The following is a 26,456-nucleotide window of genomic DNA, read 5'->3' as shown; positions in this document are numbered from 1 at the left end:
AAGCCCCACAACCACGCCAAGGTAGTGCCTCACTGGGGGGGTAGTGCCTCACTGGGGGGGTAGTGCCTCATTATTAATTCATTCAATTTCTATACCTCCCTTCCAAAAATGGCTCAGGGTGGTTTACACAGAGAAACAATAAATAAATAAGATGGATCTCTGTCCCCAAAGGGCTCACAATCTAAAAATAAACATAAGATAGCCGGGTACTGTGCTGAGGGTGGATAGGGCCAGTTACTCTCCCCCTGCTAAATAAAGAGAATCTCCACGTTAAAAGTTGCCTCTTTGCCAAGTTAGCAGGGGAGAATGTTCTAAGTCTCTTAAAACACTTAGTGTTCTAAGTGTCTTGAAAAATTAAAAATTAACAAATCACCAGGACTAGATGGCATACATTCAAGAGTTATTAAATAACTTAATTGTGAAATTGTCGATCATCTTTCCAGAATATATAACTTGTATCAGGCTCTGTGTCCATGGAGTGGAAAGTAGACAATGTAACATACATTTGCAAAAAGGGATCTGGGTTAGGCAAGGAAATTACAGGCCAGTCAGTTTAATGTCTGTTGTTCTGGGTAAATTGATGGAAAACATAATTAGGGATAAAATTGTTATACATATAGATGAATAGGTGAACCAGCCTAGATGAAGGAGAACCAGCATGGCTTTTGAAAAGATAAAATTTGCCTCACAACCTTTTGGAGTTCTTTGAGAATGGCAGGTGCTGCTCAATGTATGTATGTGTAAAGTGATGCACACTGGGACAAAGAACTCCAACTTCACATATACACTGATGATGTTTGAGATAGTGAGTTGGTGACTGACCGGGAGAGGGATCCTGGGGTTGTGGTGGCTAGCTCGCTGAAAGTGTCTACTCAGTGCACAGCATCTGTGAAAAAGACAAATTGCACCCAAACAAATAAAGACACAAGACATAATTGTGGATTGAAAATAGGGTCACATCTTTGTTAATTGCAAATAACGAGAAAAGAGAGGATTGGCACTCCACCCCCAACAGTGTGGACCCAAAGACTTGCTGCTTACATGCATGCCAACCACCCTAAGACCTAGGATGAGACACCTCTGCTCCAGGCAGCATCAGGCCTAAGGCCACCTGCTGCCCATCTTAGCCCACCTAATGTGCAAGCACTGCCATATGATTCACCATCCCCAAGTCAGAAAGCCTTAGAGGGTGCTTATTCCATTAGCAGGTTAGAGTAAGCCGTCAACCAGCACTCCCTGAGCTGGAAAACAACTAGGGACTGGCAAAGACTCCTCCTTATGCCAAACACATGCCTGAAAGGTGCTCAACAGAAATGAATTACCCAAGAAACCACACTGTACCTGCCGTTGTAACCAAGGGAACCAACCTAATTAACTAACTAGGTCATATAGTGTGAGGCAGGCAAAAAGGCCCCCAACCAAAGCCAATCCATCAAGGGTCAAAAAATTCCTACCTAATGGGCAACCAGCAGAAGCCCACACTATAGCCAGGGATGGATAGGAGGTGTTGCTTCCTGAGAAACGGCTGAGTTTGGGGCAGGTTGGGAGTATCATTGGCAGCCCGGCCCCTGTCTACAGATGGTCCTCCAGCCAATGGCTGGCCAACTCATGCCTCGTGCCTTTCCAAAGCTTGGGGCAAAAAGCCTGTCCCCCAGACATGCTAGGGAGGAGCAGACCAATCCTTTCTAGTGGTCATTAGGAAGGGAAATGACAATATAAAACTGCTTATATTATAATGCCTGTGTACAAATCTATGGTACAGCCACGTTTGGAATACTGTGTGCAGTTCTGGTCGCTATATCGCAAAAAGGATATTATAGAATTAGAAAGGGTGCAGAATAGGGCAACTAAGGTGATCAAGAAACCTAGAGCATCTCCTTTACAAGTTAAGGCTACAACATTTGGGACTCTTTATTTTGGAAAAAAGACATCTAAGGGGAGACATGGTGGAGATTATAAAATGATGCCTGGTGTGGAGAAAGTGGAGAAAGAGAAAATTTTCTCCCTCTTTGACAGCACTAGAACCAGGGATCATCCCATGAAACTGATGGTCAGGAAATTTAGAACCGACAATAGGAAATGCTTTCCCCCACAGTGCATAATTACTCTATGGAACTATCTGCCAAAGGATGTAGTGATGTCCACCAGTTTGGATGGCTTTAAAAGGGGCTTGGACAAATTCATGGAGGTCAGGTGTACTAAAGGCCACTAGTATGAATGGCTATAGGCTCCCTTTATGTTCAGAGGTTGTATACCTCTGAATACCAGTTGCAGGAGAGCAACAGCAGGAGAGGGGCATGTCTTCACCTCTTGCTTGTAGGCTTCCCAGAGACATCTGGTGGGACACAGTGGGATACAGGATGCTGGACTAGATAGGCGTTGTGCCTGATCCAGCAGGGCTCTTCTTACTATATCTTCTAACAGATATAGAATCCACTACAGAACCTTTTGGATAATTTTTCTGTGCTCCCGTTTTTCACCACCTGTGAATTGTGCAATGTAAAAAGTGAGGAGGAGTTATTCAAATCACTACTGAATATTATATCCTTCATTCCTTGACTGTTTCCTGTCATTGGAACTATACCACTTGGCATCTGACTTCTTCCATTTGTGCATACACACTGGATAAAAACTCACCTCATCACTCTGACTGATATCACACATCACACCACTGATCTCACACATATAACAATTCTCTCAGCTGTCCTTCCCTTGGGTCTTGTTTTTATGTAGCTTGGAAGCCTGAGGGCAGAGCCTGTGTCTTATTTTATTTTATGTATAGCACTCTAGAAATAAATACTATAAATAATACGTTATTTCCTCTGTGTTTTCTCACCTGAAAGAGAAGGGAACAGAATAAGAGTTATCCAGAGGCTGAGATTGCGGGGAGGGGAGATTGAGCTACTAAATAGTTATTTGTTTTTAATAACAAATGCTAATCTTTGCTAGACTGATACAACTAATTTAAGATGGCATGTTTAAATCTTTGAAGGAATACTGTTGATTCTTCAATTATACTATTACTAACTATTTTACATACTTGAACACTAGCTTTTTATTCTCTTTTGCTTCTCTCTCTTGTTTAGCTTTAGGAGTTTTAAAGTGCCTGCTTAATATTTAAAACGTTTTTGATATATTCTTAGCAGGATAAGGATCAGAAGCAGCTAAACTGAACCAGGGTCAAAACCTAGTGTCGGAAGATTGATATTGCTATTAATATTGAAAGAGAAGAGTAAGAGGAGTACAAATGGCTTTATTGGCACTGAATATAAATTATCTGTGTAATGAAGTGTCAGTTGGTAGAACGGACCTAATAATTCAAGTGTTGTAAAGTAAGAATAATCTGCTAGATTAAATGTTTTGAATATAGCATATGATATGTTAAAATGATTTTGATTTGAAAGGGAGGTTGCATCTATTGCTGAGGCTTCTGAGATAGGAACATAGGAAACTGCCATATACTGAGTCAGATCATTGGTCTATCTAGCTCAGTATTGTCTTCACAGACTGGCAGAGGCTTCTCCAAGGTTATAGGCAGGAATCTCTCTCAGCCCTATCTTGGAGAAGCCAGGGTGGGAACTTGAAACCTTCCCAGAGTGGCTTCATCCCCTGAGGGAATATCTTGCAGTGCTCACACATCAAGTCTCCCATTCATATGCAACCAGGGCAGACCCTGCTTAGCTATGGGGACAAGTCATGCTTGCTACCACAAGACCAGCTCTCCTCTCTTTAAAAAAAATATATTTTTAATTTTTTCGCCAGAGATGTAGCTGAGGGCAGAGGAAGGGTATTTCTGCATGATTTGAGAAAGGCATCCCACAGGGTCATAATAGCAGTAACTAAACAGAATGTTGCTAATATACAATAGCATTCCCAGCTTCTCAAAAAGTATATAGAAAGGTACATGTTCTTGTACTCAATGCATGCTATGTTTAAAAAACCATCGTTGTGACTGCTGAGTAGTGTTGTATTGTAAAAAGATACATGGCTTAAAACTTCTGAAATATCCTCAGCATGAAATAGAATGCAATCAAAGAAAAGAACAAAGTAAGTCATCCGTCCAAGTGGTAAATAAATGGTCAAGCTGGCATGTAGGCAAAGGAGACTAATTGGAACCCCAAGTATAACGCTTGAGGCCATTGCTCCAAAGGATTAAGTTTTCAAGACAGAGGATACTGTAAGCTTCTTTGAACTTCCAAACCTGCCCTCTCACATATGCTTAAAGATACCTCAGTGAATCAACAGAGATGTTCCTATGCACATTCCTAAATGACTATGAAAGGTGCCAGTTGACACAAATTGTTGGCTGGACTCATGTGCTTTACTCTCTATGCCACAGTGACAGTATCCCAGAAGTATCTGTATCTCTGTTGCATTTAGGTTCCACAACTACAGCCAGGCAGAGGGCACTACTATATTATTATTTCTTGTTTACACAGTCAGACAGGTGTTATTGACAGGTTTGTCAATCCAGACATCGAGTCCTTCCCAAGGACCTGGGATGGCTGAATTTTATGATCAATACTGTTGGTTATAGATATTGTCGCAAAATATAGGCTATTCCCAGTAAAGTTGCTTTTTGTAATTGGCTGATGGTGATTTCTGTGGCCCCTATGGTGTTGAGGTGCTCTTCAAGGTCTTTTGGAATTGTACCTAGAGTGCCAATTACCACTGGGATTATTTTGGTCTTTTTCTGCCACAGCCTTTCAATTTCAATTTCTAGATCTTTGTATTTGGTGATTTTTCCTATTTCTTTTTCTTCTATTCTGATATCCCCTGGTATTGCTATGTCGATTATTTTAACTTGTTTTTCTTTCGTCTCGACTACAGTTATATCTGGTGTATTGTGTGGCAGATGTTTGTCTGTTTTTTAGTTGGAAGTCCCATAATATTTTTGCATCTTCATTTTCTACAACTTTTTCAATTTTATGGACCCACCAATTTTTGGCTACAGGTAGCTTGTATTTTTTGCAGATGTTCCAGTGTATCATCCCTGCTACCTTGTCATGCCTTTGATTGTAGTCAGTCTGTGTAATCTTTTTACAACAGCTGATTAGGTGGTCCACTGTTTCATCTGCTTCTTTACAAAGGCGGCACTTGCTATTTTCTTGTTGATTTATTGACTTTTGCTCTTATTGCATTTGTTCTTAGTGCCTGTTCTTGTGCAGCCAGTATTAAACCCTCTGTTTCTTTCTTCAAGTTGCCATTCCTAAGCCATTGCCAGGTCTCGGTGATGTCTGATTTTCCACTTATATTGTGCAAATATTGACCATGTAGTGGCTTATTTTTCCATTTTTCTGCTCGGTTCTTGACTTGTTATTTCTTGTAGGCCTGCTTTGTTTCATTGGTGTTGAATAGTTTCGCATTATTGACCATTTTAAGTGCATCTTCTTCACTGTCCTTGATATATTCTTCAAGGCCTCTTTTCTCCTCCTCTACTGTTTGATGGACTTGCAGCATTCCTCTTCCACCTGAGCTGCGAGGAAGGTATAGCCTATCGACATCACTGTGGGGGTGCAGAGCGTGATTGATGGTCATTATTTTCCTGTTCTTAACTTCAGCGTGTGCAATGTTATCAGCCTGGATAATGCCCAAGTATTTGTAATGTTCTTTCTCTTCCAGGTTCTTGATCTTGCTTCCATTGGGCAGTTCTATTCCTTCTGTTTTTCTTATTTTTCCTTTTTTCATTATTAATGTAGCACACTTGTCTAGTCCAAACTCCATTGCTATATCACTACTGAATATACGGACAGTGTTTCTCAGTGATTCGATTTCTAACTGGGACTTTCCATACAACTTCAGATTGTCCATGTACAGCAGATGGTTTATTTTATTTGATGTTTTATATGTTTGGTATCTGAGGCCTGTTTTGTTTAGTATTTGTGAAAGTGGGGTCGTGGCGATTACAAACAACAGAGGGGATAGTGAGTCCCCTTGGAAAATACCTCTTCTAATGCTAACCTGTCCAAGTGTCTCGCCATTGATTGTTAACTGTGTACTGCACATGCTCATTGCTTTTTAAATAAATATCTAAATTTTTTTGCTGACACCAGTTGTTTCTAAACATTTTAGTATCCATGTGTGAGGCAATGAGTCAAAGGCTTTCTTGTAGTCAATCCATGCAACACTTAGATTTGTTTTTCTTCTCTTGCAATTTTCTAAAATCATTTTGTCAATCAGCAGCTGGTCTTTCGTGCCTCTGGTATTCGGACAATTTCCTTTCTGTTCAACTGGAAGCTGTTTGTAAGTTAATAAGTGTTGCACCACTTCATCTGCTATTATTCCAGTTAATAATTTGAACATGGTTGGCAGACAGGTTATCGGTCTGTAATTACTTGGAACTGTACCTTTTGCTGGGTCTTTCATGATGAGATGAGTTTTCCCAGTTGTTAGCCATTGTTCAATATCACCTTCTTGCAAAATGTGATTGAACTGTTTTGATAGTTGTTTATGAAGGCTTGTTAGGTGTTTAAGCCAAAAGCCATGAAGTTCATCGTCACCTGGTGCAGTCCAATTTTTAATTTTCTTTGCTCTTTCACTTATTAATTCTGTTGTTATTATTAGATCTTGCATTTGTTGGTTACATTTTTGACCTCTTTTCCCAGCCTGCTTTTTTATTATAATCTATTGGATTGTCCCATTGTTCACCCAGAATTGCACTGTTTCTTCTTTATGTGGTGTTTCTACATTTCTTGCAGTTTCTTCTTCTATACTTTGGTAGAAACATCTCTGATTCGACTGGAATTGGAGATTCTGCCTGTGTTGTGTAATTCTGGCTTCGTATCTGCTAATCTTCTTTGACACTGCTGTTATTTGCTGCTTTATTATTTCCAAGACTTCTCTAATTTTCCTTGAATCTAGGTGGTATTTTTGGATCAGATACTGTTTGGTGTTTTCATTCTTCAGCTTCTTGTCTTTCATTTCTTTCAATTTACTAGCATCTGATCTAAGCCTGGAGATTTTATTTTCTAATCTAATCTTCCATATAGGTGATGTACTACTTTCTTTTTTTTACAAGTCCACTGATCTTATATCCGAGCTCTTGTGCTGTTATTGTTGCTGCACTGTACATTAGTTGGTTTGTTTCTTGCAAATTATTGGTTGTTATTTCTGCAAGTGAAGCATTGACATCTTTTAATGCCTGAGAAAGTTTATTTTTTGGCAACTGTTTTTAGAGCTGGAAGTCGAACTCTGGTGGTTGTTTGGTTCATGTGCTCAGTTATTTTTTGCTTTAGTTCTTGTTGCTTTTCTGTTAAATGGCATTGGGGTTTTTGAGGTGAAGGCAAAGGGGAGGTTGCCTGGTTTTGTTGTTATTATTGTTATTATTACTATTATTAATTCGATTTCTATACCACCCTTCCAACAATGGCTCAGGGCAGTTTACATAGACAAATAACAAACAAATAAGATGGAACCCTGTCCCCAAAGGGCTCACAATCTAAAAAGAAACATAAGATAGACACCAGCAACAGTCACTGGAAGTACTGTGCTGGGGGTGGATAGGGCCAGTTACTCTCCCCCTGCTAAATAAAGAGAATCACCACGGTAAAAGGTGCCTCTTTGCCCAACTAGCAGCCAGTTATATGTACTGGCTCAGAAGAATCAGGTGACATAAGAATCAGGTGACATAAGGCCAATGGGGTCCCACCTCACTCTATAAAAACTCTGACTCCTTAGTATGAGAAACCTGTCATTCAAGTAAAGCCTGGAACATAGGAACAGAGGAAGCTGCCATATACTGAGTCAGACCATTGGTATATCTAAGCTCAGTATTGTCTTCACAGACTGGCAGCGGCTTCTCCAATGTTGTACTGTCATCAGATTGCGCCAACCTCCTTCTTTGGCTGTGTACTTCAATAGCTTGCCAACCAAAATATTTGCCCAACTCACTGTCTTTCAAGGACATCTGACTGACATCTCACCTCCTCTAGACTTCTAGCCCTGATAACTGCTAGTTACAAACAAGGAATCACACTAGTAGCACAGTTGCAAGGTTTTGTTTTACCATGAAATGTTGCACTTCTTGTTGCTAAGCAGGAGAAAGCTCTGCCCATAAGCAAATATTTTAATTGGTCTGTATTTTTGTGTACTTTGCTAATAAATTTGTGGATGCTGTTTGGATAGGAAAGTGTATAGTAAGGAACAAGTTAAAATTCAATTATAATCTATGCTGGGCAAGCAGTTATCAAAATGAAAATGTGGCCATTGAGAGCTGCAGAAGCAAGAAATGCTTTCAGCCTCTGGCAAAACAGATGGAGATATCCATGCTTGTCAGTTTGGTAAGTAAACACAAATGCATATATTTCTTTTTGATTTGCCTTTCTCCTCTTATTATTCAGCACTGAAGCAAAGCCACTTGCCCTCAGTCACATTTCCCCACAAAATATATCTTCTTTCCTTGAGCAAAGGTACTGTTCTTACGGCTGCTCAAATGAATCCTCCTTCCTGATTAGACCACTCATCTGCCTTACCCAAATTGCTTCCCAACATCAAAGAAAGTCTGAAACAGCATGGCAAGTGTTAACTTGGGAGCCAGTTCACACAACCTGGGATTTTACAATACTGTTATTACTACAGGAAAACTAAAACTCACATTGGAAAATGGAGGCCTGAGCAAATGGTGGTACAGTCACTTCATTCTGGGCCCTTGCTCAACTGATATTCTTTCTACCTACCACACCTCAGCCTGCTTTCAGAGCTGTGTGAACCTGCCTTGATCAAAGAACCATGACGCATGCATAGGCATTTGTTTTCATACAAAGGGCAAGTCGATTTTGGACAGCAGGATCTTCTTGGGGACCAAGTTTGTTTTAAGGTCACTGAAAGAAGGAAATGAAGAAAACTGTGAAGTCCTATGAATAATAAGAGGTTGTGTCACACTGGCTTGGATCCAGACTTGTGTGAGCAGAACAAAGTTCACACAAGGGATATTTCCTTCCCAGGAGAACCCTGTGAGCCCCCTCAAAAAATAGCTCCCCATGGTTGGTGAATCCTTTGGAACAGTGTGAGATGCGGCACAAGGGGCTGCAGTGGGAGACAGGAGATTCTTGGAAATTGGTGGAGGCACCTTCCGCAAGCAGAGCTCCCCTCATGGAAGATTCCTCCCCCAATTTTTGTGGATTTCCCCCCTCCCACTACAGACCCCTGCATGACATTTCATGACATCCAAGGGCTTCTCAACAACCCTCAAAAGCACCTTTTCATGAGACTGCATTGGGGAAGAGAGGGTGGGAAAGATCCCTTATGCAAACATTGTTTTGCTCATAAAAGTCTGGATCCAAGCCATTGTTCCATGACATTATCAATGAGACCTTTTCTGCAATAGTGAGAGAACCATTTCCCTGCAACTGTGGCATTGGAAATGGAATTGAAATTTAAAAATGGAATTAAAGTAATAATATTTGAATAGATGCCTCTTAGACACAGTGGTCAGTCAGTCTGCTTCAAGATGATACAGTTTTCCCACCCTTTCCATGGTGGTGTTCTGCTCTGAGACTTCCATGGACTGATGTTATTGAATGGGACCAGCACAAGTGACCCAGCCCCTGTGGAAAAAGTAAAGAAGGATAGAATACCAATGTGTTGCTGGGCGAGCTGCAGATAATCAGAGACAACATGCAGGTAGGTACAGGATCTCTAAGTAGTATGCATCCAGTTGCTTTCTGCCTAGCTCTAATCATTACATTATTTTGCTCTCCCTTAAAACTTACTGTAATTTTATTTTCATCATTAAGGGTTCACAGATATCAGGAATAGTGGGCTCCCCATGCTTCTGCCACCTATTAACCTGTTGTGAGCAGGAGCTGGAAGTAGAAGACCTTCAAAGTCCTTGCTAACTCTAATGTTTGATGATTGTTATCTTTTATCTTATGGCTGAAGGTGACAGTAATGTTATGCAACCTACATAAAACATGTACCCAGGAGCTTTTACCAATTGTAAATCCTAGGAAAGTTATTTCCCACAAGTTTTCATACATATATTTTTCCTTCAAGTAGTACAGAAAAGAAATGTCTAACATACTGTGAAAACTAAGGAAGGGGTGTAGCTATAATTGAGCAGATGGGTTCAAAGAACTTGGGTCCCCCAGCTCCTGAGGGCCCCCAGCTCCACCCTTCCCTATTTTCTTCATTATCTCCCTCACTCCGTGGGGCCTCCAGAGAGAGGGGCAAACACAGGCCCCCTGTCCCCTAGCTATGACCCTGAACAAAGGGGAATCTGTTTTTTTCTGCAGCATGTAATGCTTTACATTTTTTTCTGGTAATTGTTCCCTCAGTCAGTACACCCTGACATCTCAGTGAACTTGGTTCAACTTTATATATGGGGTTTCAAACAGAAATGTTAATAAAAGCTATTGCTTACACCACCTGCATGGCAGAAATGAGGAATTTTCAGCTCTGCTTATCCACGAATAGGCCACGTTCAGACATAATGGTTAACTGCAGTTAAACCTGGCCAAGATTGTAACTCTATTATACCTGAACACGTGAAACTGTGATTATGGCCCCAAAACTAACTCTGGTTTGCCTTGCCAAACTCCAATTGGAACCTTCAGTTATCACTAAGGTTCTCCACCAACAACTGTGGTTTTACCGCCAAGACATTATGTCCTAGTGCAGCTATAAACATGGTTTTGCACCAAATTCCAAACCCCAGTCATAAAGGCAGTGGTGCAGACCTGCCCAGGGACTTGGCTACTCCATGCTATTGGTGCTTCTCGACAGAAGGCTCTCGGAAAATCAGCCACACCTCCCCTGTCAGCAATGCAGCTAGGAAGCTGCCAGGCTACAGGGACACTATCATGCCCCATCTTGGATTGGCCAGCCTGTCAAGCTGCACTGTTGCCCAGGGACAGCCCCGATTTCCATTCTGTCCCTTGCTCCCCCCCACCTGCAAAGCAGGGGGAAAGGGGACAGGATGACAGGACCGGCACTAAATCCTTTGCTCTGGAGAAGGGAGCAGCAGTCATGTATGTTTACAAACACAAACACTCCAAATGGCAACATGAGCAGGGCACCCCATCGTGGCACCAGGAGGGGAGAAAATGCTGGGGTGGGTGGGGGGAAGGGTTCCCTAGGTTCGGGTATAAAAACAGCAAAGTTCTAACTTTTGCACTTATAGGTTGGGGAAGCAGTAGCCAGCCCCTTTCCAGGATGGGAAGATTTGCCCCCTAAGGCTTGCTCATGAGAAGGACTGCTTGTGATGTCCCATTGTTTGGACATCATCATGCTGGAGACCTAGCCCATCACCCCATGGAATGCTCTCTCATGAGTGGCAGACTAAGGAGAGTGAGGGAGGATGCTCTGTGTGGGAAAACTGCAGAGATGGGCACTTAGGTGAGTGCTGTCAAGTCAAGTCAAGTCAAGTTTTATTTACGGTCCTAGACCAAACAAAAGTGCTGTCCTGGTCCCTGCAACTGCCCCCAAGCCACTGTCAAACCCTGCACACTGCCAGCCTGCACACCCATGTGGGGATGCATGCCACTGCCCACGGCCCCAGAGGCCAAGCCCACTGGCCCCAGCCAGCTGGAAACGGGAGCTCTCCGCTCCCAGGAATCCACATGCTGAGATATCTGCATACAGTGCTGCAGGGATAACTCCCAGTTATCCCTGCAGCTGGAGACCTGCATATAGCACAATGCCAGGCCAATCCTGGGAATTTTGAATGGCTTTAAGGGTCTATGCCGCAGCCCCTTGTCTGCACCGTACATGCAAATACTTTGGGTGGAGGTGCTAATGGCAGACTTGGAAAGGCAGCCCCCCTGGCAAGGATTCTCTAGCAGCCAAGTTCTGTCATTTTCACAGAAAGGTTGTGGAAGGGGTGGTCAGCCCCTTCCCCTTGGGGGGGGGGAGTTCATGCCTTTTTAGGGGTTCATGTTTACTCATTATCAAGGCTGCTCACCAGGGTCAGTCTTGGGTAAACAGAAACCCTTTGTCAAGAATCCAGCCTCCCAACCCACTGGCCTGTCATGAGAAGCAATGATCCTTTTCATGGAATGCCCAGAGGAAGTTGTAAATCATTCAAGAGGGCAATATATCCCCTTTTCCCAACTTCATCTCCCTCACAACAATGTCAGGCTCTGAATAGAGCCAGGTTGCTGCTGTGTGCAGGCAAGCTTCAAGAAGGGCTACCCCAGAGACTGCTGTCCTTGCCTTGGGGACTGCAGGCAATCTGCTCTGAAGCTGTGCCCCCTGCCAGCCAGCCCACCCACCCATGTTTACATGTGCACTCCTGCCACTCTCTGGAACAGCCACCCCACTGTCTTATGGTGGCCGAGGAATGGGCCTTTCCTCTCCCGGGAATCCCTGCAGTGGGAGACCTGCATACGGCGTGAAGATGGACCAGAACCCGGGAATTTTGAATGGGTTTAAATGACCATCCTGGGGTCAACCCCTCCCTCCCATCTGTACACGCACTTAGGCAAAGACAAAGGGAGCATCAAGATGGCCTTTGGGTGCATGAAAGTGGGTGTGCAAAAATTTTCACAGAGGAAGAGGATGGGAAGGTTTAAGGGGGATCTGTTCTATATTTTACAAAGACACTTTCCTGGCGGGGGTGGGGGGAGGTAAAACCCTGACTTACACATGAACAGGGTCAGTGGGATAAGAATCTTTCCAGTTTGGGGAGTGATTATTCCTCTGTGACGGTGATGGATACCAAAGCTCACACTGACTACACCTGCTCACGAGAGTGTCAGGCAATGGGTGCTCTAAGTAGAGCTGTGCTGCCATGCATTGGAAAGCAATGGGCAGGGGTACCTGTCATTGGAAAGTGGTGGACAGTGGTAGGCAGAGAACCACTGCTGCTTCCTGAACCTGGGGACTGCTTTCCCCAGACTGCTTTCCTGAACCCAGGGACAGCAGCCAAGGTGACTCAGGAACAAGCCCCCTGTCTGGTCGGTGTGCTGGGGGAGAAGAGGGAAAGTGCCCACTTCCATGATTCCCTATGCCTGCTTATCTGCATACAATGCACAGATGTAGCGGACCTGGCATTTTTAAATTTGTGCAAATGTATGGTCCCATTGGCGCACTCCACGGCCATTGGCGCACTCCATGGCGCACTCCACAGCACTCACATGGAACACAGCCAGGCTAAGGTACATGTGGAATCAGGATCTCCTCTGGGATGCATGCAAGCTTTCAGAGGGATTAGGGGAGAGGGAGATAGTGTAGAATCTTTTCTTCTTCTTCTTCTTCTACTACTACTACTACTACTACTACTACTAGGGGTGTGCAATTTGGGTTTTTGGTGATTCGGTTCGGGACCCGAACCAAATCACCCCCGTTCTGTTCTGTGCCCGAATATGGGCTACCCGAATCACCCCTGATTTGGTTCGGATTCGGATTAAATCCGAATCTGAATTGATTCAGGTTAGAAAAATGGGTCACATGGGCAAAATAGTGGGGTGGCTTGGTAGTGCCCAATGGGTGGAGGCTACCACCCAAATTACAGGGGGATTGGGCAAAGGGCTGATTTTTGGGGAATTTTTGAAGTTTTAGTGTCTTTGGGGCAGTTCGGGGGCATAGCGTGGGATCTGGGCAAAAAGAGTGGGGTGGAGTGGTAGTGCCTAATGGGTGGAGGCTACCACCCCAATTTCAGAGTGATTGGGAAGAAGGATGATTTTTGGAGAATTGTTGAAGTTTACGTGTCTTTAAGGTTTTTCTCCATAAAGAAGCATGGAGGTGTCAGCAAATGTATAGCTTCATGTCGGGGGCAAAGGGGTGGCCTAGAGCAGTGTGGGGTTAGTGGTAGTGCCAGGTAGGGGCAAGGAAGCTACCTGATTTTTTTCAAAGGATTTGGGCAGAGGGCTGATTTTTGGTAAATAGTTGAAGATTACGCGTCTTTAAGCTTTTTCCTCATAAGGTATACATGGAGCTTTCAGCAGCCCCATAAGTGTACTTGGGGGGTGCTGTGGTGGCCCAGAGCAAGTGGTGGTGTAGTGCACATAGGGTGCCAACCACCCCCATGGGTTTCTAACCCATGGGGTACAAGGTTCTGTTGTTTCTGAGGTATTCTGAGTGTGGATTCTATGATAGCAAATTAGAGTGGATTCATGGTGTTTCATTGAAAATCTCATTTGCTATCATAGAATCCACACTCAGAATACCTCAGAAACAACAGAAGCCTGTACCCCATGGGTTAGAAACCCATGGGGGTGGTTGGCACCCTATGTGCACTACACCACCACTCACACTGGGCTACATTAGGCACTACCACCCCATCCCACTATTTTGCCCCTGGGGCCCGAAATTCGAGCTGACGTCACATCAGACCTTTTTGCATTCAAATCAATGGAGGCAAAAAGGCGGGAAATTCAAAGAGACGTCATCCCGAATCACCCGAATTTTTCGGGCACGAATCAGGGGTGATTCGGCTCAGGCATAAAATATATCGGGGGGCATCGGGGGTGATTCGGTTCGGCCCCGAATCACCCGAAATTGCTGGTTTCGGGCACAGATCGATCTGTGCCCGAAACGTTTTGCACATCCCTAACTACTACTACTACTACTACTGCTGCTGCTGCTACTACTGTTGCTGCTGCTACTACGAATATGTACATACCGCTTTTCAACAAAATTCTCAAAGCGGTTTACATAGAAAAAATAAATAATACATAAATAAGATGGTCCCCTGTCTCCAAAAGGCTCACAATCTGAAAAATAAATGTAAGGTAGACACCAGCAACAGGAGGGATGCTGTCTTGGGGTTGGATAGGGCCAGTTGCTCTCTCCCTGCTAAATATAAGAGAATCACCACTTTAAATGATGTCTCTTTGCTCTGTAAGCAGGGGTTTCTATTTTGTAACAAATATAGTTGAGGGCCCCACTAAAGAGTGGCCCCTTTGGTTTCCCTGATGTTTAAGTGGGCTGGCTATACTCATGAGCTCACAGTCCACTGGTGAGGATTTGCCATTTTACAAGCAAGACTGATCTACATCCCCAGTAGACTGGCCCTCTCATGAGACTGTCATTACACCCGGAAGCAAGCTGCCGGACAGAAGGAATTTGATGGGCTACTTTGCCGGGGTCACCCCTCACAACATCTTCCCAGGTTATGGTGGGCGGAACACTCCAGAAATGCACAATCACGCTTAGCACATTCCGAGAATGTGGCCAATTGGGGCCGAGCCACTGATGCGGTGACACTGCCCAGTCAGGCCATGGAGCTGGCAGGGATCAGCCTAGTAGGCCGAGCAGCAGAGAGGGGCTACCTGTCCCACAACTAAAGTTTGACTGGCTGTGGTTCGGTGAACATTAGCGGCACAAATTTGAGTAAGAATTGGAACCCCGGTCATGATTAACTGCGGTTAGCCGTTACATCTGAATGAGGCCATAGGAAGTTGTGATGTTATTGTGATGTTGGTGCCTGGGAGGGGTTCATCCTACTTCAGGGATCCTTTGCTGCCACCATTCAGATCTGAGTAGGCAGGATCTGAGACCAACTCTCTCTTATCCCACCACTTGTTTGTGTAGTAGCATGGGAGTGTCCCTTCAGGTAATCTGGGAGATGAAACAAAGCACATTTGACAAAATGAAGTAACTAGTGATGTGCCCAGACCGCTCCGGATGGATTGGGGTGGGGGGTTCCTTTAAGGGTGGGGGAGGGTTTACTTACCCCTCCCGCCGCTTTCCCCCATCCAGCGCCCGTATTGTCTTTAGTAATTGGGGCAGAAGGATATCTCCCTGCCGCCCCTTCTCTCGGTGCTTGGCTGCAGTGCAAAAGGCTTTTAAAAGGCTTTCCCCCCTAAAAGCCTTTTTCAGCGAAGCGGGAGAAGGGGTGACAGGGGGGGTATCCTGCTGCCCCGATTACTGAAGAAAGTACAGGTGCGTGTGCAAAAGGCTTCCAAAAGCCTTTTGCACTGCAGCAGGGAAAGCCATTTGCACTAAGCGGGGGAAGGGGTTGCAGGGAAGTATCCTGCCGCCCCGATTACTAAAGAAATTGTGTGTGCATGTACACACAAAAGGCTTCTAAAAGCCTTTTGCACTGCAGCCAAGCGCCAGGAGAAGGGGCGGCAGGGAGGTACCCTGCCACCCCAATTACTAAAAAAATATGGGCGCCGGATGGGGGAAAGCAGCGGGAGGGGTAAGTAGACCCTCCCCCGCCCTTAAAGGAACCCCCCACCCCAGTGCTGGACTGCAGCTCCGCGGATCCATGCACACCCCTAGAAAAAACAGGGTTTCATTGTACAGCAAAAGTTCTTTAACTGTGATAGTTAGAAGTTGTAGAGGTGCATGATTGATTGATTAAGTGCTGTCAAGTCGGTGTTGACTCTTAGCAACCACATAGATAGGTTCTCTCCAGGATGATCTGTCTTCAACTTGGCCTTTAAGGTCTCACAGTTGTGCATTCATTGCTGTCATTATTGAGTCCATCCACCTTGCTACTGGTCGTCCTCTTCTTCTCTTTCCTTCAACTCTTCCTAGCATTATGGGCTCAAGGGACCTGAGTTTTCGCATAATGTGTCTGAAGAATGATAGTTTGAGCCTGGTCATTTGTGCCACGAGTGAAAATTTCTGGATTGATTTGTTCTATGATCCATTTGTTTGTTTTCCTGGCTGTCCATGGTATCCTCAAAAGTCTTCTCCAGCATCAAAGTTCAAAAGCGTCAATACTTTTTCTATCTTGCTTCTTCAAAGTCCAGCTTTCACATACATAGAGTGTCATAGGTAAAACCTTGTCCGAACGATTCTAGTCTTTGTAGATGTAGACACATCATGGCATCTAAACATCCTTTCCAAGGCCTTCATTGCAACCTACCAAGTGCTAGTCTGTGGCGTATTTCTTGACTGCTGGATCCTTTACTGTTGATGGTTGATCCTAAAAGGCAGAAGCTATCTACCACTTCAATGTCTCCATTATCAATTCTGAAGCTGGTTGCTGTACCCGTTGTCATTAGTTTAGTCTTTTTTACATTTAGTTGTAGTCCCATTTTTTTCACTGTGTTCCTTGACTTTCATTACTAGAGCTTGCGGATCATCCTCATTCTCAGCTATCAGAGTGGTGTCATCAGTGTAGTGCAGGTTATTGATGTTTCTTCCTCCAACTTTAAAGCCACTGTCATCTTCTTCAAATCCAGCTTTCCTCAGTATATATTCAGCATATAAGTTAAATAAGTAAGGAAAAAGCATACAGCCTTGTGTATACAGCTTTGTTATGGAGAAACATAGGTTTCTCATGAGAACAATGAGATGTTCTGGGATGTCCATTTTCCTAAGGATATTCCACAACTTGACATGATCGACATAATCAAAGGTTTTTCAGTAGTCAGTAAAGCACATATTGACTTCTTTTTTGTATTCTTTGGCTTTCTCAATTATCCAGCATGTATCAGCAATGATGTCTCTTGTTCCTTGGCCTTTTCTGAAACCAGCTTGAACATCCGGCATTTCCCTTTCCACATAGGACTCTAATCTGATAGTGATTTAAGCATAGTGCATAAGCATTAGGGATGTGCACACCAGTGTGGCCAGAACCTAAGGGGTATACTCATGAGTCAAATGGGCCATAACCCAAAATTTGGCTTTTAAAAAGCCAAATCTGGCAACAGAGGTGCAAACAGGTTCAACATCAAACGTGTTTGACGTCAAACCAGTTTGGTTTGACTGTTCAGGATTGAACCAAACCATCCCCTGTTCGGTCTGACCCCAGACTGCACACCCCCTGACTGTTTGGGGGGCTCGTAGATAGATAGATAGATAGATAGATAGATAGATAGATAGATAGATAGATAGATATAATTTATCCCCTCCAAGGGAGTTGTTGGAGGTGGCGAGGGGCGGGATCTGCGGGTGTTCCCCCTCTGCCCACCAGCCTCCCTTGATGCCCATACCAGCCGGTCAGCTGGCTCTGACCCAGGCCACACAGAGGCCAATTGTGCAGGTGCGGCAGTCTCCGGAGGGGGAAGGCCTGAACCGGCTGTAGATCTGGCTGGTTGGCTGGTATGGGCATCAAGGGATGCCAGCGGGGGGAGGAGGACCCTCCGCAGATCACCACTCCACTGCCTCCTACAACTTCACCAGAGAGGGTAAGTTAAAAAAATTTTTTTTTAAATTTTTTTTTTAAAAAATGTTCGCGAACCTCTCCCGGACCAGACCAAATCAGGGGTGGGGTTGAGGGGGTGCTGGACCGAACTGACTCAGTCCAGTTCAGGTCCGGTCTGAACTCGAACTGAACTAAATCAGCCGGTCCCATGCACACCCCTAATAAGCACAAAGATTTATACACATAGTGAAGCAAAGTTTTGTCATAGTGTACAGATATGTTGGTGATCTTTCTCCACTCTGGGGTTGAGGTGCCTTGCTTGGTTATAGAATTCCTACTCAGTTTCTCTCCTGTGGACTGTTATGTCTGCCCCTGAACAGGCCTTGGCTATCCAATGGAGAACAGATTCACCCCTGCCTCCACCTAAGCCCCACTTCTCTCTTCACCAGAGAAATCACTCTCTGTTCAGAATCCTTCTCTATCCAAGCCTCTGGCTCACTTTCTCCCCTCTTCGCCATCTGACCAACTGTCATCCAACTGATTTTTTTAAACTGCCACCACTCTAATAACTGTTTGCCTCCTCCTTCATTCCAAGCAGGGTTTCCTTAACCTTCCTGCAGGGGACTCACTGCTGCTTCTTTCAATCAACTTCCAGGGCATACTTAAAAGGTAAAGTATGCCGTCGAATCGGTTTCGACTTCTGGCGCCCACAGAGCCCTGTGGTTGTCTTTGGTAGAATACAGGAGGGGTTTACCATTGCCTTCTCCCTCACAGTATGATTTTATTCCTTTCATCATCTTCCTATATTGCTGCTACCCGATATAGGTGTTTCAAACATACCAGTGGGGATTTGAATTGCCAGCCTCTGGCTTGATAATCAGGCCATTTCCCCACTGTGCCATTAGGTTGTTGTTGCACATACTTAGACACTTCTATAAACATCAGTTTGAAAACACTGTTATTGTTGTTGTTGTTGTTATTTCTTGTTTACACAGTCAGACAGGTGTTATTGACTGGTTTGTTTTATCCAGACATCGAGTCCTTCCCAAGGACCTGGGATGCCAGAATTTTATCATCAATACTGTTGGTTATTATAGATATCGTCGCAAAATATAGGCTGTTCCCAGTAAAGCTGCTTTTTGTAATTGGCTGATGGTGATTTCTGTGGCCCCTATGGTGTTGAGGTGCTCTTCAAGTTGTTTTGGGACTGCACCCAGGGCGCCATTTACCACTGGGATTATTTTGGTCTTTTTCTGCCACAGTCTTTCAATTTCAATTTGTAGATCTTTGTATTTTGTGATTTTTTTCTATTTCTTTTTTTCTATTCTGCTATCCCCTGGTATTGCTATTATTATTATTATTATCATCATCATCATCATCATCATCATCATCATCACCACATTTATATCCTGCTCTTCCTCCAAGGAGCCCAGAGTAGTGTACTACATACTTAAGTTTCTCTTTCACAACAACCCTGTGAAGTTGGCTAGGCTGAGAGAGAAGTGACTGGCCCAGAGTCACCGAGCTAGTATCATGGCTGAATGGGGATTTGAACTCAGGTCTCCCTGGTCCTAGTCCAACACTCTAACCACTACACCATGCTGGCTACACCACACTATAATATAAACAGCACAATACTGGTACTAACAAAAGGCAAAATGTCACAGTGCCATGGCTATGTTAATTGTCATGTTTCTTTGCAGTAATTTTATCAGTGTTTGTTTCTCGTTTATTTTTAAAAATATTTTTAATGTACCCCAATTCTCACAAAAAGTACAATAAATGAAAAACGCCTTTAAGACAAACTACAAGTGGCACTAAATATGTCAGCTTGTAAGCCCAGTTCAGACATTGTGCTGTATGAGGGTACAGATACAGATTTGAGATTACACCTGTGTACATGTGTTTGTGTGAATGACTGTACCAGTGTTCATGTTAAAAGTGAGCCTGGCTACAGGCCCCTCAAATGCATGGTACAGATAGGAAGTGTACTGCTGTGCCTGAGTTCAACATAATGTGAAAAACTGTACCTGCATACAGATCTTTACCTGTGTACACTGTACACTCAATGTACAAGTATCCTACATAATATGTAAATGGGGCTGTAGCTATAGGTATAAGTTTATTTGTGAATAGAAGCAACACAGGGCAGTGTTTTGGACTGAAGCTGCAGCACTGAATTACGGAGTATTTAACTCTGCCATTTGTTACAACGGCACTTTTAGAGTTAAATCACCAATCTGGAGGAGATATTTTTGGCAGGAGAGAGGTAGGTAGAGCTGTGAATGTAGCCCAGCATGGCTGCTACTCATAAGTAAAATTAAATTTGCAACTACACACTGACGTATTTAACATCACATGTAAATAAAAATAGCAGGAAGTGCTGTAGCTTTTATGTGGAGACAACCTCCTTCTGTGTCTCATATTCAGAGCACAGAAAATTAATCAACATAATAAAGGCTCAGTCCTTCTTACGGGTGCTTTAAAAATGTGTGATAAATATCATTATGTAGGAGTAGCACAGAACAGCTGGAATGGTAGCTTCAACTCTCAGCCTTTTTCTGTGCATCTTTTTGGTGCATCTGATTTGATTCAGGAATATTTTAAGACACAAATAAGAGACAGTATTACAGGAAAGGTATATGCTATTGTTTGCTATGTCTTTATTTTAATGCAGATATATTTATAGAGTTGTAAACCAAGGAGAATAAATCAGCAGATCCTTTATTCACCTAAATCAAATAGTTCTTACCATCCATAATGGGAAGAGAGTTTTGAAGGAGATTATTCCCAGGGCTAAAGGATTGAGGATTATCTGTTCAGTGGGAAAGGGTGGGGGGAGGACCTCTTTGCTTCCTGGTGTGCACAGATGTTGTCATATAATTTAACTAAATATTGTTCTCATGAAGTATGGTAAATGATGAATGTGCCTCACACGTCGTATGATTTAGATAAGCATTTTGTTCTGTGTATGTTCCACTTCTGGTGTCTGGTTTCTCAACACAAAATTGAATCACCCTTTTGGCATACCCTGGATGTTCATGACAGAATGCTAAAATTTTAAAAAAATGACAAGTTACCATTACTTGGTATTTAATAGTATGCTCCAGGGACTCATTCTCACTGCTCAGCAAATTAGTATACACATCTAAAGATGGTACAGAAATAGATATATAAATGACTGTGACATATATAACTGCATTCCATGAATTTTCAGGATTTAGCTGTTCAGAAAAACTTGAGTGTGTTCCGTGGAATCAGATAATCTGAGAGTAAGTCAGGACCCAGCTGTCAGTAAAAAAAGAACAAAGGCATACATTCTTTGCAGATATTCAGTGTGTGTACATTGAATGTGAATGTGGGGAGAGAAAGTGGGATTGAGGTGGTAGCCCCCACCCCTAAAATACATGTGTTTAGTATCTGCACAGAGCATATATGTGGGTCTTTTGTATGTGTGGACAGGAATCCTGCAAAAAGTCTGTACTTTTTCTGTCTGTGTACACACACATACACTAAATGTGTGTCGTCTGTGCAGGCAGGTACAATAAATGTGTGTACTTTGGGAAACTGTCACCTCCTTTTCCATACACATTGAACATATGCAAAGAGCTCAACTATCCTATGATCACTGTACTGAGAACCTCTCAAGTTCAAGGTGATCAAGGAGTTCTTTGAGAGTGTCAACAGGCATGTGGATAAAAGTGATCTGATTGACATAGTACACTTGGACTTCCAAAAAGTTTTTGATAAAGTTCCCCACTGAAGGCTCTTGAGTAAACTTAGTAGTCATGGAATAAGGGGACAGGTTCATGTGTGGATCAGTAACTGATTGAAGGACAGGAAACAGTGAGTAGAAATAAATGGACAGTTTTCACAATGGAGGTAGGTAGGAAGTGGGATCCCCAGGGATCGGTACTGGGACCAATGCTCTTTAACTTGTTCATAAATGATCTAGAAGTTGGGGTGACCAGCAAAGTGGCCAAATTTGCAGACAGAGGCGTAACTAGGGAAAACGGTGCCCGGGGCAAGCACTGAAATGGCGCCCCCCCTGGCGCCCCCCCCAACATACTACATTATACTTAGGTTTTTTCTCACAAGTGCCTGCCGCCGCCACGCCAGGCTACTGACTGGCCGCCAGGCGCCAGCAAAGCAATGGGGGGGGGGGTGCGGGCGGCGCAGAAGGGACCGCTTGTGGGGGAGGAGGCGCCGACGTGCTCCCTTGACTGCTGCAGCACTGCTGCACTGAGCAGGAAACATTTGTATTAACAAAAAATTAAAAAAAATATTTTAAAATATTTTTTTTTTGTCATGGCAGCGCCCCCCACGTGACCAGAAAAGATGGCGCCCGGGGCACGTGCCCCCCCTGCCCCCCCTATAGTTACGCCTCTGTTTGCAGATGACACTAAACTCTTTCAGGTAGTGAAATCCACAACGGATTGTGAGGAGCTCCAAAAAGATCTCTCCAAACTGGGAGAGTGGGTGACAAAATTGCATATGCAATGTAAGCAAGTGTAAAGTGATGCACATTGGGGCAAAAAACACCAACTTTACATACATGCTGATGGGAGCTGAGCTGTCGGTGACTGACCAGGAGAGAGATCTTGGGGTCATGGTGGACAGCTCGTTGAAAATGCCATCTCAGTGCATGGTAGCTGTGAAAAGGACTAATTCCATGCTAGAATAATGAAAATAAAAAATAACTAGCTGAACCCGCACAGAGCTTCTGTGCGGTAGTTTACTTACTTTTTGGAGTTGTGTTGTGATAATTTGGCTGGTTGTGAGAATTTCGCCTTCTGCCCTAGTGTCTTGCCTGCCATCTCCCCGCCTTCTGCCCCACTGCCCAGCCTGCCATCTCCCCGCCTTCTGCCCCACTGTCCCGCCTGCCATCTCCCCGCCTTCTGCCCCACTGTCCCGCCTGCCATCTCCCCGCCTTCTGCCCCACTGTCCCGCCTGCCATCTCCCCGCCTTCTGCCCCTCTGTCCCGCCTGCCATCTCCCCGCCTTCTGCCCTAGTGTCTTGCCTGCCATCTCCCCGCCTTCTGCCCCGCTGTCCCGCCTGCCATCTCCCCGCCTTCTGCCCCACTGTCCCGCCTGCCATCTCCCCGCCTTCTGCCCCTCTGTCCCGCCTGCCATCTCCCCGCCTTCTGCCCCTCTGTCCCGCCTGCCATCTCCCCGCCTTCTGCCCCACTGTCCCGCCTGCCATCTCCCCGCCTTCTGCCCCACTGTCCCGCCTGCCATCTCCGCGCCTTCTGCCCCACTGTCCCGCCTGCCATCTCCCCGCCTTCTGCCCCACTGTCCCGCCTGCCATCTCCGCGCCTTCTGCCCCACTGTCCCGCCTGCCATCTCCCCGCCTTCTGCCCCTCTGTCCCGCCTGCCATCTCCCCGCCTTCTGCCCCTCTGTCTCACCTGCCATCTCCCTCACCTCTTTCCCCAGTGTTGTCTCTAAAAGCCCCCAGGTTTTTTTGTTTGTTTCTTTGAATGTTTTTATGGAATCACACAGAACATCTTTCTCCTCCCTAGCTCTTACCCCTGTGTTTGCCCTAGAAGTCCTTGGCGGTTTTGTTTTTGTTTTTAGTGTTGAGTGTGGCTACTGTTGGACCGATGTTTTTCAAGGTAGTACTTGGGCGGGGCGGGGGGAGAGATCTGGTGTTTGTTTCTCCTCACAGTCTGGCTCTCTGTGGCTTCCCCCCCCCCACCAGCCCTTCAGTTTTCTCCCCGCCGATACAGTGTGGGAGACTAAGCTGAGTCTTGCCTGTCAACCGTCTCCTCTGTCCCCGCTTGCCCCTACAGCCGGGCCCCTTGCAATCTTTGGCCTCCCAGACATGCCCGCGGATGCTGCCTCCACGGCCGCCAGGTCCTCCGCCGCCACTTGCCCTCAGGCTGCGCCTCTTGCAATCTTTGGCCATGCCCCCCAATGCTGCCTCTTGTTTGCTGCCGGCCAGGCCTGCCGCCGCCACTTGGCTCCACGGCTGCCGGGCCCGCCTGCCACCTCTGGCGTCCTCAGCCATTCCTGTGCGGCCACCAGCCAGGCCCGCTGCTGCTGCCGCCGCTTGCCTGCACGGCCGCTGAATCCTCCGCCGCCGCTTGCCCCCGTGTCTGGGCCCACCTGCTGCATGTCTCCCCGGCCATGGCCTTCTCCTCCCTCCACACACCCCTTTTCCTCCTGGCGGCGGCGGCGGCGCTCCGCCCGCCGGCCCAACCTGCTCCTGTTTCCTCCTGCGGCCCAACCTGCTTCCTCCGCCGGCCCAACCTCCGCCGGCCCAACCTGCGGCCCAGCCTGTTTCCTCCGCCGGCCCAACCTGCTCCTCTTTCCTCCGGCGGCCGGCCCCAGGGTGCCACCGCCGCTGGCCCCAGAGTGCCGCCGCCAGGCCCGCCACCTCGCCTCCATGGCCGGGCCCAGCCCACCCCACCTCTGCGGCTAGGACTGCCTGGCTCCCTGGCCATGGCCGCCGCCGCCTCGCATAATTCTCCTGGGTGTGCCACCAGGACCAATCAGGCGCCCCCTGCAGCCCAGCCAATCAGCTGGGCTGCCGGGACGCATTTTTCCTGGGCACACCCAGGAGAATTATATATATATAGATTGATAGTTGAAAATAAAAATGCTACTATTATAATGCCCTTATACAAATCTATGCTGCAGCCATATCTGGAGTACTGCATGCAGCTTTGGTCACTGTATCTTAAGAAGGATATTGTAGAACTGGAAAAGGTGCAGAAGAGGGTAACCAAAATGATCAGGGGCCTGGAGCACCTTCCTTATGAGGCTTGGCTACAGCATCTGGGGCACTTTACCTTGGAAAAGAGGCAACTAAGTGGAGACATGATTGAGGTGTATAAAATTATGCATGGATTGGACAAGGAGAGAATGGACAGAGATAATGTTTTCTCACATACACACCACACTAGAACCAGGGTCACCCCATGAAATTGAAAGTTGGGAGATTTAGGACTGAGAAGAGGAAGTACTTTTTCACACAGACCATAATTAATCTATGGAATTCTTTTCCATGGGATGTGGTGATGGCCACCAGCTTGGATGGGTGGAAGGGGCTTAGACAGATTTATGGAGGAAAAGTCTATCAATAGCTACTAGTCTGGTGACTGCGAGCCATCTCCAGCCTCAGTGGCATGATGCCTGTCGATAGCAGTTGCAGAGGAGCAACAGCAGGAAAGAGGGCATGCACATACCTCTTGCCTGTGGGCTCCCCAGAAGCATCTGGTGGGCCACCGTGTGAAACAGGATGCTGGAATAGATGGTCCTTGTGTCTGATCCAGCTGGGCTGTTCTTATCCAAGCTAGGAAATATAATGTTGTGCAATCACCACTCCCCTGAGTCTTGAAAAGTTCCAGGGACAGTGCTTTTGCCTTTAGTTTCATTTTAATGAGAGAACAATAGAGAGGACTTCTGACTTTGCAAAACTGTTGTTTCTACATGTGTGCACATGTGTATAACCTCTTATATCTGCCCCCTTCCCACTCAGCTGGAGGGATGTCATCTTCTCTAAACTCTGGTGGAGGGTCTCTCTGTGGCTGAATGAGAGACCAAACTATCTTCTAACCCTTATCTCCCATCAGCTGATCATCCTGGGCTCTTAACCAGCAATCTGCCTAACAAAGGAATAGCCAGCTAGCACAGAAAGAATGGACTGCCCTTGTATGCCAAGTAGCACAAGTGGTCTTCCCTTCCCCCTCATCACTATATCAGCTCCCTGAGCCCCCTGAGAAACTGCTCCTGGAGATCAGGGAGCCCCTTGGGAACCATGTTGGATGGATCACAGGCAAGCTGCTGTGGAAGGGGAGATTCCAGATGGAGGCTGCATGTGGAAAGTGCTTATGCTCTGTTTCTGGGGATTCTCCCCTCCTTCAGCTCTCTTCATTGCATTCAGTGCCATTCCCAAGGATGTCATTCCCCAGGAATGGCTTGGGGATGGGGGCAGCTCATGGAGCTGTCCTCAAGTAGAGGAGGCAGAGAAGTTCACCTGTGTAAGAGTTGATATTTGTTTGTTTGTTTGTTTTATTTAACAAATTTGTATACCGCTCACTACCAAAGTCTCTAGGTGGTTTACAATTTATATGCTTGTACTTCTTAGGATACAATTCATCAGTTTCAAATAATGGAACAATTTAACTTATGCTCTGCAAGTGCTGTTTAAATTAATGGGAATTATACAGCAGCACAGCTTGGCATCAGACCAGATCCTAGTATGTTGTGCTTAATAGCTAAAACAAGTAAATCATTCTGGCATTGACTTTTGTACTTGTAGCAATTTACAGAAAACATAAAGGTGTGAGAGTGTGATTTATAAATTCCTGCAAAACTAAATTTTTTACAAATTCCAAGTAGTTCACACATGCATCCAGCTGTCAGTTTTTTCCCCTTGGAGCATGCCTGAATAAATGAGAACAAATGATTTTTGGAGGTGGTTTGGTAAAGTAACCCTTCTCCAAAGAGAAACAGAATAAACTCCCCACCTAAG

General features: G+C 45.3%; 1 protein-coding gene across 15 annotated transcripts in view; it reads left to right on the top strand.

The window, feature by feature from the left end:
• The window catches only part of PPFIA2 (PTPRF interacting protein alpha 2), a 461,781-nt gene that overhangs the window by 148,979 nt on the left and 286,346 nt on the right, over positions 1-26,456 (top strand). For 2 of the 15 annotated variants that reach the window (XM_053251930.1, XM_053251927.1), the window contains exon 1: positions 17,884-18,023. The exons of 11 other annotated variants lie outside the window; for them this stretch is intronic. In XM_053251930.1, coding sequence (XP_053107905.1) covers positions 17,940-18,023 — 84 coding nt within the window. In that variant the 5' untranslated portion in view covers positions 17,884-17,939. Of the gene's footprint in view, positions 1-17,883; positions 18,024-18,578; positions 18,650-26,456 lie in introns of those variants that run through there. 2 more of the 15 variants (XM_053251933.1, XM_053251937.1) reach the window with 2 other exon arrangements.

The sequence above is a fragment of the Hemicordylus capensis genome, chromosome 5 (genome assembly GCF_027244095.1).
Source record: "Hemicordylus capensis ecotype Gifberg chromosome 5, rHemCap1.1.pri, whole genome shotgun sequence".
Classification (NCBI taxonomy): domain Eukaryota; kingdom Metazoa; phylum Chordata; class Lepidosauria; order Squamata; family Cordylidae; genus Hemicordylus; species Hemicordylus capensis.
The sequence above is the reverse complement of the archived record's forward strand: the minus strand, read 5'-3'. Positions and strand labels throughout refer to the sequence as shown.